Raw genomic sequence first — 15,627 nt, 5'->3', positions numbered from 1 at the left:
GTTTAAAGTTGAACACAAGATTTTTTGTCTTCTAATTAAAACAAAACCACAGCCTGTTAATATAACTTATTTCCAATGTTTTAGTAATACCTCTGGAATTGGCAGTTGACAAGTGTCATTAGACTCTTTCTGGTATAAGTAGGTACATGTACCAATTTTCACACTATCAAGTCATCTGAAGATAATTCTGCCTCAAATTCATGCAAAATAAACAGGAGGGCATTGATTGCTTCTCATAACTTTCAGGTCCAGCAACCAATCAAGCTGCCAGCAATAGCATTATCAATAACAAGGAGAGATTTTCTTTTAAAACATTAAGAAGCTGACCCATAGGTCAGATTAAAATACTATCAGCTTAAAAAGTACAAATGGTTTCCACATTATGAACACGTCAATTACTGTTCACTAAACAGTTCTCAATTTTTAACTACTTCTTCCCACGGTGTAAATAGTTATTTAGAGGATGTTAAGTATTTAATTCCATGAGATTTCGTAGCCAATTTTAATGAACTTGTGACAGTTTGAAGCAATGATATAATCTTTAAGTATTGCTTGATGGCTGATTATAAGGCAGTAATGCAGTCCTTTAGTTGAGATAATCAGTGAACCACATGCGCTTCACCCTTGCTGATTTATGATGCTACTTAAGTCCTTTGATTAGATAGCACCTTAGCAAATGATATGACTTATTTGGTATGCTCAATCAAATGTTATTTTGTAAACCTGTAGACTTAACATTACTTATATATGTTTTTACAAAAGGCATCTCACCACCAGCACTTAAGGGCAATTAGGGATAAGCAATTAGTGATGGCCCAACCAGTGATGCCCACACCTCATAAATGAATAAATAAATATTCACTGCAATTTGTCCTACAAAGGAATGAATGCTGAAGTCTGATGGCCATTGCTCCATTGAGAATGAATTTGATGCATAGGTTTTATGCCATTTCTAGCAACTGCATATTTAAAGATGGGCTTTCTTGTGCTCAGATTGCAACATTGAATTATAATCATATACTGTAACCTCTGAAGTATTATAGTACAAAAAAAATCTCCATTAATTTTAATGATTGTGTTTGGCTCTGAGCTATTCAATCTAAAATTCCTAGCTTAAACTCTAGTGGGACAGCTTTTATGATGCCACCATTGGATGTCAGGTGACAACAGAATCTGCTTTAAGGTTGATATCCCTTGTTGAACGATATGTAACACTCAGCATTTGTGCTGTATGTAAAGAACATTTCTCTTGTTTAGGCACCAGAGCAATGCTAGCATATGTATGTATATAGGCGAAAGTGAGTACTGCAGATGCTGGACATAAGAGTCAAGAGTGTGGTGCCGGAAAAGCACACAGGTCAGGCAGCATCCGAGGAGCAGGCAAATCGATGTTTTGGGCAAAAGCTCTTCATTAGGAATATAGCCAAACAAGAGGGAATGTCTTTCGAAGGGCAGAGAAATAATGAGGCAAAAAAAATGATAGAGAAGGTAACATCTGATGGCCTTAATGAAGCGGATTTGCAACTGGTGACACTTTTGTTTTATCAACTCATGGGTTCTGGGTATTGCTGATAAGGTTTGCCCATCCGTTGTCTTGAACTGAATGGCTTGCAAGGCCATTTCAGAGGGTAATGAATAGTCAACCACATTGCTGTGAATCGAGAATCAACTGTATACCAAATGAGGTAAAGATGGCAGCTTTCCTACCCAAAAGAACATTCGTGAACCAGTTTTTTTTTACAACAATTGACTATAGTTACATAATTGTCATTAGGCCAGCTTTGAATTCCTGATTTTAGTTGAATTCATATCTCATTATAGTGGGATTTGAACTTAAACCCCTAGAACATTAGTTTTAAGTTCTGGGTTGCTAGTTCAGTGAAATGACCACTATGCTGCTGTCTCCCATAATTTAACAGCTTGTGCTCTTAACATTGCCATATCTGGAGCAGTATAGGATTTGCTTAGATCATTAGGAGTTAGGCATGAAGCAGGAAGTCCAGTGTTCTCCTGAGACATTGATGTACCATTAAGTTGTCAGATTTTGAGGCAAACTATAAGTTGGAAAGATTTCCTCATAGCTGATTGCTTCAAATATCAGTTTTATAGTTCTTAAGTCTTACTGTATTAAACTTTATCAACTCTCCTTTAAGACAAAAAAATGCATCATTTTTCTCATGTAGCCATCGTTTGGAGGAAGAGCAAGCCAGTAGCTGGAGCAGGAGATTGAAATTTTTTCTATGTTGTACTCGTACACAGGACACACAGACTGTAAGTACAATTACACTTTTCAATGGAATTTCTTTTGTATAGATGATATAACACATCAACTCAATGTTCAGTGTTTGAAAATTTAATTGAAAATATGGTGGGCATTTGTTTGTTGGTATCTTGCCTATGTCTGTCTTTTCTGCTTGTGGCCATAGTTTAAGCTTTAACGCTTAAAGTGTCCGAAATATATCCACGTCAAGTTGTGTTTATTCAATATTATTTTAGTGTATTTCACTATATTAGGTGCTTAATCAATCCTAAGAGACTTTCCTAGAATTTATTTCTATATTTAAAAAAAGAGGTTTGCATTTATAAAATACTTTCATGACTTCAGATCAACTCAACAGATGCTTTAGAGCCAGTGAAGTACATTTGAGTGAGCCAAGTGCACAATAGTGGATGTTTCAGCCAATTTGCTTATGGCCAGCAATAGCAATGTAATAATGACTGGATTTAGTGATCTTGACTGAAGCATCATAATAATAACCAAGGATCACTTCCCTGCTTTTCTTAGAAATAGTTGCATAAGATCCTTTGCATTTGTATCCATGTGAGAGAGCAGCAGAAATATTCCGTCAGTATTATTGTGGAGTGTCAGCCTAGATTTTTATAAATCTGTCTCTGGAGTGGGACTTGAACTCACAGCCATTCCTCAAACACTGAAAATCCTCTGGGGCACCTTCTAAACATCGTTTCTTTAATGAGCCCGAGCCTTGTTGATACATTCTTCACTATGCATACATATTTCTTGCTGAGGAAGAGCCAATAGAGTGTGGTGAAACACATACTTAGGATTCTGGTGTATATATCCCAAAACAAGACCATTTTAGCCATACCTGAGAGTCTTTTCCCTTTTCTGATTACTGCATTTGTGTGAAGAACTTGGAATAATGAGAAATAGAAACAGGCGTAAGCCATTTGGCCAACAATCCATGGAATCTTCAGGAAAATTGAAAGGAGCTAGACGGTCTCAGGCTTAGCGTGTGTAATATGAAACCTTGAATGGATGTTATCATTCTGTTTACAGATAGTTTGAAATTTTGGAAATTAAAACACCAAGAGATATTTGCCATTTGTGTTTAGCAAATACTAGCTTTAAAAGTACTGAATGCAGGTCAGTAAGTCATGCAGTAAGATCACTTGTTATGTACTAACACTCAGCTTATGATATAAGTTAGCAGTTTTAATTCTGATAAATAGCAATTAATCAATTTTATACATTTAGTTTCATAAAGACGTAGACTTTCCTCATCTAATGACGCATGAAGCAGAGAATGTATTTGCACACAGGAAAGTTTACACAAACAATTGTTGTATTCCTTGAAAGGTAGAAGATTATGTTATGACTTGATTAACATTTCCCACCTGGAGTGGCTCAGTGGTTAGCACTGCTGCTTCACAATGTCAGGGACCCAGGTTTGATTCAGCCTCGGGTGACTGTCTATGTAGAGTTTGCATATTCTCCTCCACCGGGTGCTCTGGTTGCCTCGCATAGTACAAAGGTATGCAAGTTAGGTGGATTGGCCATGCTAAATTGCTCCATAGTATCCAGAGGTGCAGGCTAGGTGGGTTAGACATGGTAAATATGTGGTTATGAGTATAGAGTTTGGGGGGTTGGTTGGGATACTCTTTGGAGGGTTGTTACAGACCCAATGGGCTGAATAGTCTCTCTCTGCTCTGTAGAGATTCTACAATTCTGTGAAGATATTTGGTGAACAGATAGTGTAGTTGATAGTCAAACTGTTTTCACTGGTTGAGAAATTTGGGGACTAAAATATGGAAACACTTGCACACATCAGGGTGGCATAAGTTAGAAACTTCTCCTTTGCAAACACCAATTCTTGCTAGACTACACAAGCATTTTAAATAGAGTCATTGAGATGTACAGCACAGAAACAGACCCTTTGGTCCAACTTGTCCATGCCGACGATATCCCAACCTAATGTAGTCCTACTGACCAGCACCTGGCCCATATCCATCCAAACCCTTCCTATTCATATAGCTATCCAGATGCCTTTTTAAATGTTGCAATTGTTCGAGCCTCCACCACTTCCTCTGGCAGCTTATTCCATACGTTTACCATCCTCTGCATGAAAATGTTGCCCCTTCGGTCTCTTTTGTATCTTTCCCCTCTCACCTTAAGCCTATGCCCTCTAGTTCTGGAGTCCCCCATCCAGGGAAAAGACCTTGTCTATTTATCCTATCCATGCTCCTCATGATATTATAAACCTCTATAAGGTCACCCCTCAGCCTCCAATGCTCCAGGGAAAACAGCCCCAGTCTTTTCAACCTCTCCCTATAGCTCAAATCCTCTGACCCTGGCAACATCCTTGTAAATCTTTTCAGAACCCCTTCAAATTTCACAACATCCTTCCAAAAGGAAGGAGATTAGAATTCCAGGCAGTACTCCAAAAGTGGCCTAACCAATGTCCTGTGCAGCTGCAACATAACTCCAAACTACTGTACTCAATATTCTGACCAATAAAGGAAACCATACCAAATGCCTGCTTCACTATCCTATCTACCTGCACCTCTGAGATAGAGGAGACTTTTGCTAACTAAAGGTAGTAAGATATATGGGTTAAAGTGGGTATATAAAGTTAGGTCACAAAAAAGTGTAAACACACAGGCTTGAATAGTGTTTTCTTTTGTTTTTGTCGGCTTGAGCTGGTTTTGGATCTCGACAATATGTAGAAATTTGCATATTTTACTTACTTCAGAGAGCAAATCCTCACAAACTTCAACATTGTGGGTTCAAGCCTCAGAATGGAACTAAGTACTTATTCTTAGCTGATAATGTTAGCATTTTGTTAAAGGAAATCCTGTAAATGTTCTTGAAAAAAGGTGTTGAATGGGGAAACCTTTGTTCTCCTAATGGCTGGTTGCATATTTGATGAAAACAGCAATCGTAGATAATAAATTACATTCACCTCTTTTAATGTTTGTGTATTAGTTGGACATGACTTCCAGTTTCTAAAACTATGTCGCCTTCGTTTAGCTCCAGCTTCTCAAGGTGCTCCCTTATATTATTTGTTCTAATGGTTCATTTTCTCAACAGTGTCTATAAGGTTCCCAGTCCAATAATTTCATCACCCATTTTCAGAAGGTTTTTGCCAATCCTCTCAGATTTGACCAGAGTCCAGTGGATTCTGAACAATATCCCTGAGGAAACTCTCAAACCTTCCCTCTGATTCCTTCAGATGCAGGATAAACCTTGTCAAAATTAGAAGTCTTATCTCCCTTAGAGTTCAACAGTCTCCCCAAAATGTCTTGAATTTTTATTTCAAACATTTCAAGTCTATATTTACCTTTTGAACTGTACCACTTGCATTTCTCTGACTGTTTGTTTCTTTTGAGTTCTGTTGGAAAATAACCAATAAGTATTTCAACAATTCTCCTATCTTCAGAAATAAGAAAAAGATAAACCTGTTATCGAGAGGTCGATTGCTTATGCTGAGAGCGAGAGAGCAAATATTTTAGATCTCTGACCTTTCATCACAACTAAAAGACATTAGAAACGTCAACAACATTGAGACTATTAAAACTTCTGTTAGGACTTGAGGGTAGAGGGCTGCTATAGTTTGCAGTATTTTTTTTAGATTAGATTAGACTGCAACGTGGAAACAGGCCCTTCGGCCCAACAAGTCCACACCGACCCGCCGAAGCGCAACCCACCCATACTCCTACATTTACCCCTTACCTCACACTACGGGCAATTTAACATGGCCAATTCACCTGACCTGCACATCTTTGGACTGTGGGAGGAAACTGGAGCACCCTCAGGAAACCCACACAGACACGGGGAGAACATGCAAACTCCACACAGTCAGTCGCCTGAGGCGGGAATTGAACCCAGGTCTCAGGCGCTGTGAGGCAGCAGTGCTAACCACTGCTAGAATCTTTGGATTCTAGCAGTATTTTGCCTTTTTTTCTGTCTTCAGACATCACTTCCCAAATTTCAGTGTGCCAACCCTCGATACATTCATTGTTTACTCTTGACATATGTGAAGAATGTTAATGTAAGAAGAAAAACAATAATCTGTCTCACAACATTTTTCCTTCAGGTAAAGAGATTAGAAAAATAAAACTAGAATGTAAGTCTGGATGCATTGATGCCTTTCAGCAAGCCAAATAGAAGCAAAATTATGTAACCCTCATACTGTGGTGTGACACATGAAGGCAATTTTTTTGATTTAAAAATTTATGTGTGACTTCAACTGAGACAGGTAAAGTTTAATTAGGGTGAATTGATTGTTTTCTGATTAGTTATCTCAGGAACAGGTGTCCTTTTCCAAATTATTTCCACTCCTACAATTAAATCCCAAAATAGCATTTGTTGTGAGTATTATAAAATGAAACTATCCCTGTGTGCTTGCCATGGAAACAGCAGACAGCCAATTAGATGCAGGCCACTGGAGAGGTGGTGATTAACATGGTTCCTGGCAGCAATTCTTGTGACAGTTACAAATATGTAATTGAAGCTATAAGGAATAATATGCACAGGAGTTTGTATGTAATACATATTTTATTGCTATATTTTTGTAAACGTATATATTTTACATAGTCACAAAAATGGCAGTTGACAGAAAAGGAGTTTTGTGAAAAAACAACTAACCTCAGAAATCTCAAAACCACTTAAATATTACAGTTAATTTGGGCACATAAATAGATCTGTCAGCAAATCTTCAAATTGTATACAATACCAACAGACTATCAGTCACATTATTAGAAAATTAGATTAAGCGAGATTATAGTACAGACTTCAAAGTTAAACATGTAGACTATACTTACAGTACCCACACTGTTTGCATTGCACCCACAGCTGATGAGATGCAGGCACACCCACAACACTGTCAGAACTTGAATTTGAGACTTTTAAAGGTATTCTCATCCTGCTAAATTGACTCCACAAAAAGTATGAATTCACTCGTTATCTTGGACCTTCCTATAAACACTAATCTGTCTTTGTGTTTTCCACCAATGATTCCCTCACATGTTTTCAACTTTGGCATTCATGTACCCAAAGGATCAATACTGTAACATAAGCTGCATATCTCAGATTAAAAAGCACACACAAATTTAAAAGAAAATGTACATTTGTCATATAATTTGAGGCAACAACCAGATTTTATAGAATCTCTTGTTCCTTGAGTCTTGATTGGCAAGTGCTTCTATGTTTTCTATTTCCCTTTCTTTTCTTTGCCACTTTTGTTTTCCTCTGTTATTCCTTGCAGATTGTTAGCTGTGAGATTTGTATGTGTTAGTTCTGGATAGACACCTAAAGAATGCTATCGGCTTTCATCTTTGACCCAGTGGTAGTTCTTGCCTCTGAATCAGAAAGTCACAGTCACAAGCCTCATTCAGGGGACTTGAGGACTGACAGGTTGACAATCTAGCAATGTTGAAGGAGAGCTCCTCTGTTAGAGGTTTTGTCTTTGGATGAGATGTAAGCTTAGATCTTGTTATTTGTGTATTCATATACAGTATAAGCGCACACAGAATATGTGTGTAATATAAATGTTGAGACCATCACTAATTTTCTTTGATTTTTCTCATTTTTGGATTGGAACTGATAGTTGAAGCTGAGAATGGAACTTTGAACTTCAAAGAGCAATTTGTTTCAAAAAAGTGAGAACAAAAGACTTAATTGCTGTTGAGAGCTGGCCTGGAAAGATAATGCAGGTTAATTTCTATTGTTAAGGATACTGTGTAACTTTCAGCACCAAAACTTTGCTATGCTCCGAAACTGTCAGCTGATTGAATGTTGAATTGGTCAATCAATAGAGGACTGATGCTGGTCAGCCAACTACAGAGAATGTTGAAAAAGAATGAGAAAAACCAGTGAACTGATTGTGACTCAGTTTTGGGTAGGAGATAGTTTTGTTTTGGAATCTTTTGGACTGGAATCTTTTCTGTTTTTTGCACGCCCTAGTTATTCTGCAGATATAGACTTTTTGCAAGTTTTGAGAAAAGAATTTGAATCTGTAAGAAATAAATAAGTGTCCAGAGGCAAGGGGAAGCAGTTTGCATTGACTGGTGACTTTGGAATTCCAGCAAGATATACAGTCCAAATGCTTGTGATTCAATCCATTATTCAAGGATTTTATGAGGTGTAGTATTCATTGTTGAAATGGTTATTAAACTGACAAATTGCAGTTATTTTGTTTTAATTTATCTGTGTGTCTTCCGATATGGGAGTTCATGATGAATGAGGATTGAGCTTAGATCATTGATATTATTTACCTTAAGACATAGGAAAAGGAGTAGACTATTCAGCCCCTTAAGCCTGATCTGACATTCCTTAATTCCACTTTCCTGCCTTTTCCCTCTAACCCTTGATTCATCTACTGATGAGATCTGTCTATCTGAGCCTTAAATATACATAAGGACTCTGCCCTGACAGTTCTCCGTGACAATGAGTTCTAAAGACCCTCAAGCCCTCTGAGAGAAAGAAATCTTCTTTATCTCAGTCTTAAATTAATGTTCCTTTATTCTGAGGCTATGCCCTCTGGTCCTAGACTCTCCCATGAGGGGAAACTTCCTCTCAGCATCTCCCCTGTCATGCCCATAAGAATCTTATATATTTCAACAAAATCTTCTCTCATTTGTCTAAATTTTAGTGAGTAGAGTTCCAACATGTTTAAACTTTGCTCTGATGATAATCCCTCCATACCAAGGATCATTCTTGTGAACCTTCTCTGAACTGCCTCCAATCTTTCTTAAAGTAAAAGGACCAAAACAGCTCACAATACTCTAGTTGTGGTCTCACCAGTACCTTGTGCAGTTGCCGTAAGACTTCCCTACTATTGTACTTCAATCCTTTTGAAATAAGAATTAACATTCTATTTGTCTTTCCAGTTACATACTGGAACTGTGTGGCCGTTTTGTATTTTGTGCATTGGAACCCCCCCCCCGGGTCCATCTATAGAGATATACGGATGTACGGCATGGAAATAGACCTTTTGGTCCAACTTGGCCATGCTGACCAGATATCCTAAACTAATCTAGTCCCATTTGCCAGAACTTGACCCATATCCATCTAGAACCTTCCTATTCATATACACATCAAAATGCCTTTTAAATGTTGTAATTGTACCAGCCTCCTCTTCCTCTGGCTGCTCATTCACATGCACCACCCTCATGCTTGAATGAAAAAATTGCCCCTCAGGTCCCTTTTAAAATCTTTTGTGCTGCAGCTTTCTGCAGTTTTTAAATAATACTTTGTTGTTTTTTTCAAAATTAACAACTTCACATTTTCTAACATTATGCTCCATTTGCCAACTCTTTGTCCATTATCTTAACCTAAATATCTCTCTGTAAACTGTTTCTGTCTATCTTGCAACCTAACTTTCTACCTATTTTTGTGTCATTTTCAAATGTGGCTACAGTACATTTGCATCCATCCTCCACGTTATTAATTTACATTGCAAACATTTGTGGTCCAAGCACTTATCCCTTTAGCACTGGCTACAGATTGCCAACCAGAAAAAGAATTTGTTATTCCCATTTGCTGTTTCCCACCCATAGCCGATTCTCTATGCGTGCCAATATGCTACCTCCAACACTATTTGTTGTATCCTTTGACAGCCTTGTGAGACCTTGTAGTTTATCTAAATTCTACGAAAGTTACATTCTTAATAATAGATCATTGATTTTTATTTCACTTATAAACTTAGTGTTCAAGATCTGTTATTTGTAAGATCTGGGTAAGAATAGTTGAACATTTTTGAGAGTTATTGAATGTTTTATTTTTGTTGTGTTGTGAATCCAGTGAGGCTGATTTTGGTGTAGCTTGCTATTTCTATCTCTTAATAGTAATAAATAAATGCATACATATAATGCATATAAATGTATGGCTTTTGTGACATATATAGTAACAAAGAGAGCCCTCTGTTCAAGCTGTTGAGCCTTGTGCAAAGGAGCTGCCATGAATTATCAGTAAATTAACCCATGAGAGATTTGTAATCCTAAAGTCAGATTTAGTTTTTTTAAGCTTTTTTAAATTGATGTTGTACTACTTTTGATAAGCTGGTGCTTTGCAACTGGCTAAAATCCAAAAGTAAAGATTGCAATAACTTCTCCCTTAAGTTGCTCTGAAGAACCACTCAAAATGAGTCTTCAGACACCTGGCCTTTGTGAGACTCAGCAAAATTGCATTTGATCTACATTCAAGAATATTGCCAGGTTTTGCACAATGTAAAAACACTTACATATGTATATTGAATCATCAACCTGAAAGTTTAGAACTTGGTATCATCAGGATAAAATATGGAGCTGTGATATGTTAGTACTTTTATTCAGTTTGAAGTAATACAGAGAAAGGAAGAGAGAGGGAATAAAGAACAGTAATAAACATTTCAGGAAAATATTCATTCAGTGAAATATGTCATTTTTTACATAAGCTAACGACAGGTTTGTCTCTCCAGGAAGATCAGAAATTGTTTCTTTCCTTGAGAACTGATTAGAACTGACTGACTTGTGTCCTCCTTTGTACTATTTTTGTGGGAAAAATGGTCAGATTATTTTCTTTCCTTCCATTTATTCATGAGTCTGTTGTTTTGAGGACATGACGGACATAAAGACATGATTGCACCCTGTAGATGTGATTTCATTGTGATAAAAAGGGCTTACAGCAGATTCAGTGTTTCACCCTCCACAAATTAAATAAGGTATCTGCACATTTTTATGTGAATGCAGTGATCCTTTATTATAAAATAACTGACTGACTTAGGGTTTTTATTTTTCTATAATGAGCTATGTTTCTTGTTCACAGGATGCCTATTCTGAAGTTGCTTTTCTTTTTGCTGAGTTCTTTCGAGACTTGGACATTGTGCCCTCCGACATCATTGCTGGCCTTGTATTGTTACGTCAGAGACAGAGGGCCAAGCGATTTGCTGTTTTGGATGAGGTAGGAAATGGATTCTCTGATTTTTTTGGGTAAGCAGCAGATTCTGTGGTTTGGTACAGGCATTGGTTTCAATCTGTTTTAGAACAGGCAGTGGGGGCTGTGGGTTTTGGATCAGGCAGTAGGCTCTGTGGTTCTTGGACCAGGCAGTGATTAGCGTTCAGAAAAGCTTTGACCTAGGTGGTCTATCCTGTTGTTAATCAAATATCAGCATTTTACTGATTTCTATCATCCCAGAGATGGTTTCCTGTTCTTGGCCTATTTTCCAGTCATTTACATTCTGAAACTAGAATCCCTGGCCTGCATTAGAGTGTGATACCAGTCTGCTATGGCAAGCCATTGTGCAGTTTCCCTTATTTGCATAACGCTAACGTCTATCTGTTTATGGATCGTACCTCAAAAGAATCAATCCCAGGAAATGGCAAGGAAGTATTGAGGGCCTCAATGGATATCTGCCTCCATCTACCCTGGACTTTGAGAAATATCATTAGAAGAGGCTGAAAGTTTAGCTCTTACTTTTCCATCTTCCTAACTCTCATTCATCTGTCCAATCAATATCCAAGGTTCCCGACACAACAGGACACAAAGTTGCTCCTCTTTGGACCTCACATGGATATCTGCCTCCATCTACCCTGGACTTTCAGAAATATCATTAGAAGAGGCAGAAAGTTTAGCTCTTACTTTTCCATCTTCCTAACTCTCATTCATCTGTCCAATCAATATCCAAGGTTCCCTACACAACAGGACACAAAGTTGCTCCTCTTTTGATTTTGCTCAGTGTTTTGAAGTGACCACAAAGAAATCTGAAAATTTATAATTTCACTTCCTGCTGCCATACGGAAATAACTGACTCCATCCTGTTCCAAACACTGGGCCTGAAAATATAACTGCAACAACTTAATGGGAACAACGCACTGTCAGTCAAGCCCAACTATTCCCAGAATTGTCACAAATGTGAAAAGATTTAATCAAACTATCCAACAGTTACGTTCTCCCTTTAAGTTCTTTTTGCAGTCCAGGTAGTTCTCACCTGCATTTGTCCCACACAAGCCATGGTCATCCAATTAGGAACCAATGAAGATATTGTTGTCAAGCAAATACCATCCAACCCATTCGAACCTCATTTAATCTGAACTTATTGGCTTCCTGCTATCTACATTTGCTCTTACTGTGCTAGGCAAAGCAACATTGTGTGCAACTCAATATGCTCCAGTAAACATAATTTTTAAAAATCTCTTTACCTTGGTTTAAGGCAGTAACTTCCCTTTTTCCAGCCACAGTCCAAAAATAATGGAAATAGAAAAGATGTGATCTTCACGCAGCATTTCTTCTTCCCTTGGTGCAATTCAGCTGAAAATATAATTAGTTTCTTCTTTGGTCAAATACCATGCCAGTATTGGTGCCCTTATTGCATCAAATTTGCACATTAGTGTTCAAGATACAGTTCGTACATTATTCCAAATGTGCTGATTCAATGATGAAATTGAAAATACTCTTTAGTGAATGAGTCTTAACTCAATGTTTTCCCTAAAACACTTCATTCCCTAGGAGAAAGTGAGGACTGCAGATGCTAGAGATCACAGTCAAAAAATGTGGTGCTGAAAAGGCAGAGCAGGTCAAGCAACATCGGAGGAGCTGGTCCTGCTCCTCGGATTCTGCCTGACCTGCTGTGCTTTTCCCAGTGCCACATTTTTTGACATTTAGTTGACTGTCATACAACTGGTTTCATATTTCCGAATAGTAGGAAAGTATAATATTGATAAATGTGCCATGTAACTGTCAAATTCAGATCAGATAAATCCTAATTTGAATATCCATTTGTGCTAAGTTCCTTGGCTCCAACTGGGGCAACAGTAGGGGTATTTCAAATGATTTTGAGTCCCACAGATACTGAAGGGAAAGAAAGCCTAGCTTCTGTTATCCGGTTTATAAGTATGTGGACAATGATAAGGAGAGGATGAGGATGATCCCCTTTATCATGAGATAGCTCATAAGAATGGTCACTTGGCTGAGTTACTGGAAATTATTAGTGCCTGAAGGAAAGGCTAGGTGAAAGTCAGTGAGTGGAGGAGGGAATGGTTGTTGCCAATATAACTCCCATATCATCACAGGGCCAGCCCGCCCTCTCCAACCCCTCCCTTGGCCTGACCGAACTTGTCCATCTTCTTTTCCACCTATCCGCTCTACTCTTTCCACTGACCAATCACAATCACTACCTATCTGCATCCACCTATCGCCATCCCACCTATCTTTTCCCCAGCCCCTCTCTCTCTCTTTATTTCTCAGCCCCCTTTGCCCTCCCCAGATCTGATGAAGGGTCCTGCCTGAAACATTAACTCTCCTCCTCTGCTGCTTGACCTGCTGTGCTTTTTCCAGCTTCACATTTTATCAACTCTGTATTACTTAACTAGACCCTGTGAATCTATTTCAATAATTGCCATATGGACCTATTGAGAAACTGTGCTATCAATCTTAGCTGGAATGGGCTACAATACAAGAAACATTGGATATGATTATCAGTACATCAAATGAGCAGATATGATAAAATGGTGAATGGGGAAAAGTGATGTCCAATCTTGAATTTCTCTGCTAATGACATTGAAACTAATGCCATTTTTCTTTTTCTCTCTTGTAGGCAAACAATGACATTTTGGCTTTTTTATCAGGAATTCCAGTAACCAGAAATACGAAGTACCTCGACTTGAAGAATGCCGTGAGTGTTGTTCCTTACTATATGGAAACAATTTGGCACATTATTAATGTATAATGTGGCTTGTATTAAAGTGGGTAAGGACAATAAAATAAGATTAAATTATTCATTCTGAGAAACCATTTTCTGAGAGATGTTTTAGCATGATGAAAACCTTGGAGTCTGAGAACAAACTCTTGTTATTTCTTGATTTGTTTAATCATCACAAACAATATTCAAGTATCTTTTATATGCAAATAGCAGATTTAACTGATACTGTAAGTTTTCAATTTTAGCTGTAAGGCATACCAGCAAAGGATTAGGATGTAGAGATATCTCCTCCCATATAGTAGTGTGAAATATGTGACGGATGTGTTGTGATTTCACCTCTCCTGAAATTTACCATATGTGCTGGGTACACATGCCATATTGCAGACAGAAGCATTTTGAGAGTGAATCCTTTCATTAACTGAAAATGTAATTTATCAAACTCTGTACTCAAGCAACAAAAATGGCAATTACTGGAAAAGCTCAGCAGATCTGGCAGCATCTGCGGAAAGAAGTTAGAGTTAACATTTCAGGTCCAGTGACCCTTCCTCAGAATACGGTTAAATCTGCACACCTGGTCATTCACTTTGTAATTTGTTATTGAGTTAGCACCTCACAGCATTTGATATGAATATTCTTTTTGAAGACATGAGAAATAGTTACTCTGCTGTCTTGGTAGATTAACTTGTTCCTAAGCAGCATAGGAGAAAGTGAGGACTGCAGTTGCTGGAGATCAGAGCTGAAAATGTGTTACTGGAAAAGCGCAGCAGGTCAGGCAGCATCCAAGGAGCAGGAGAATCGACGTTTCGGGCATGAACCTTCAGGCACGTCGATTCTCCTGCTCCTTGGATGCTGCCTGACCTGCTGCGCTTTTCCAGCAACACATTTTCAGCCCTAAGCAGCATAGTCAAGGAAATTTACAAGTCTGTACAGTTAACTATTATCAGTAGTTAGCGTGCTGTGTAAAGGATAGCAGAAATAAATCATGTGGCCCTGTGGACTTGCTTTGTTATAAGATCACAAATAATCAGTGTATTGCTTGATTCGCATCAAATCCAAGCATCTATTCATGTCAGCTTTGAATATGCGAAATGGAGGCCAAATCAAGTTGTGAAAGGTACAAAGGTGAGAAAGATTGTCTGGAATGTGGTCAGGTCTGTCTTACTCTTGAAAGTCCTTACCAGGAGGACATGGGGATAATTGGTATTGAGGTGTGCTGGTTACAGCATTCACCTTATTTACTTAGGACTAAGACACAGTTGATTCAGAAAACGTTTAACTTTGCAGCTTGATTCCTGTCCGCTCCCACCTACCCCTTATGGCCCCTTCATGCTGACCCATGAAGACTACCTGCTGTCAATGCTTCTCATATTCTCAATTCAATACCAACATGTACCTCCAACCACCCACTTGGTCTCACACAACCCAACTCTCCTCGTAGACCCCACAGGTACATTTCAGTAGCAATGTGGAGAGAACGAAAAAGCTTTTACAATCTGATACAGTTCTTACTATGCAAGTTTGATAGTGGGAAAACAAAATCTTGTTCACTAAAGCATTTAAGCTTTTAATTTTCTAAAGTGGTTACTCTTACATAAAACCAAGAACAAGATCCATTTGTATGCCTAACTCTTGAATAGTCTGTTTGAGCAGTCAATAAAATTATGATGTGGAGGTGCCGGTGTTGGACTGGGGTGAACAAAGTTAAAATTCA

General features: G+C 38.2%; 1 protein-coding gene across 6 annotated transcripts in view; it reads left to right on the top strand.

Moving 5' to 3' along the window:
- The window catches only part of dagla (diacylglycerol lipase, alpha), a 388,180-nt gene that overhangs the window by 280,372 nt on the left and 92,181 nt on the right, over window positions 1-15,627 (top strand). For all 6 annotated transcript variants that reach the window (XM_043706006.1, XM_043706009.1, XM_043706007.1 and 3 more), the window contains 3 exons: window positions 2,184-2,271; window positions 11,045-11,179; window positions 13,812-13,889. In XM_043706006.1, coding sequence (XP_043561941.1) covers window positions 2,184-2,271; window positions 11,045-11,179; window positions 13,812-13,889 — 301 coding nt within the window. The remainder of the gene's footprint in view (window positions 1-2,183; window positions 2,272-11,044; window positions 11,180-13,811; window positions 13,890-15,627) is intronic.

The sequence above is a fragment of the Chiloscyllium plagiosum genome, chromosome 16, assembly GCF_004010195.1.
Source record: "Chiloscyllium plagiosum isolate BGI_BamShark_2017 chromosome 16, ASM401019v2, whole genome shotgun sequence".
NCBI classification, from domain to species: domain Eukaryota; kingdom Metazoa; phylum Chordata; class Chondrichthyes; order Orectolobiformes; family Hemiscylliidae; genus Chiloscyllium; species Chiloscyllium plagiosum.
This window is presented reverse-complemented; position numbering and strand designations above follow the sequence as displayed.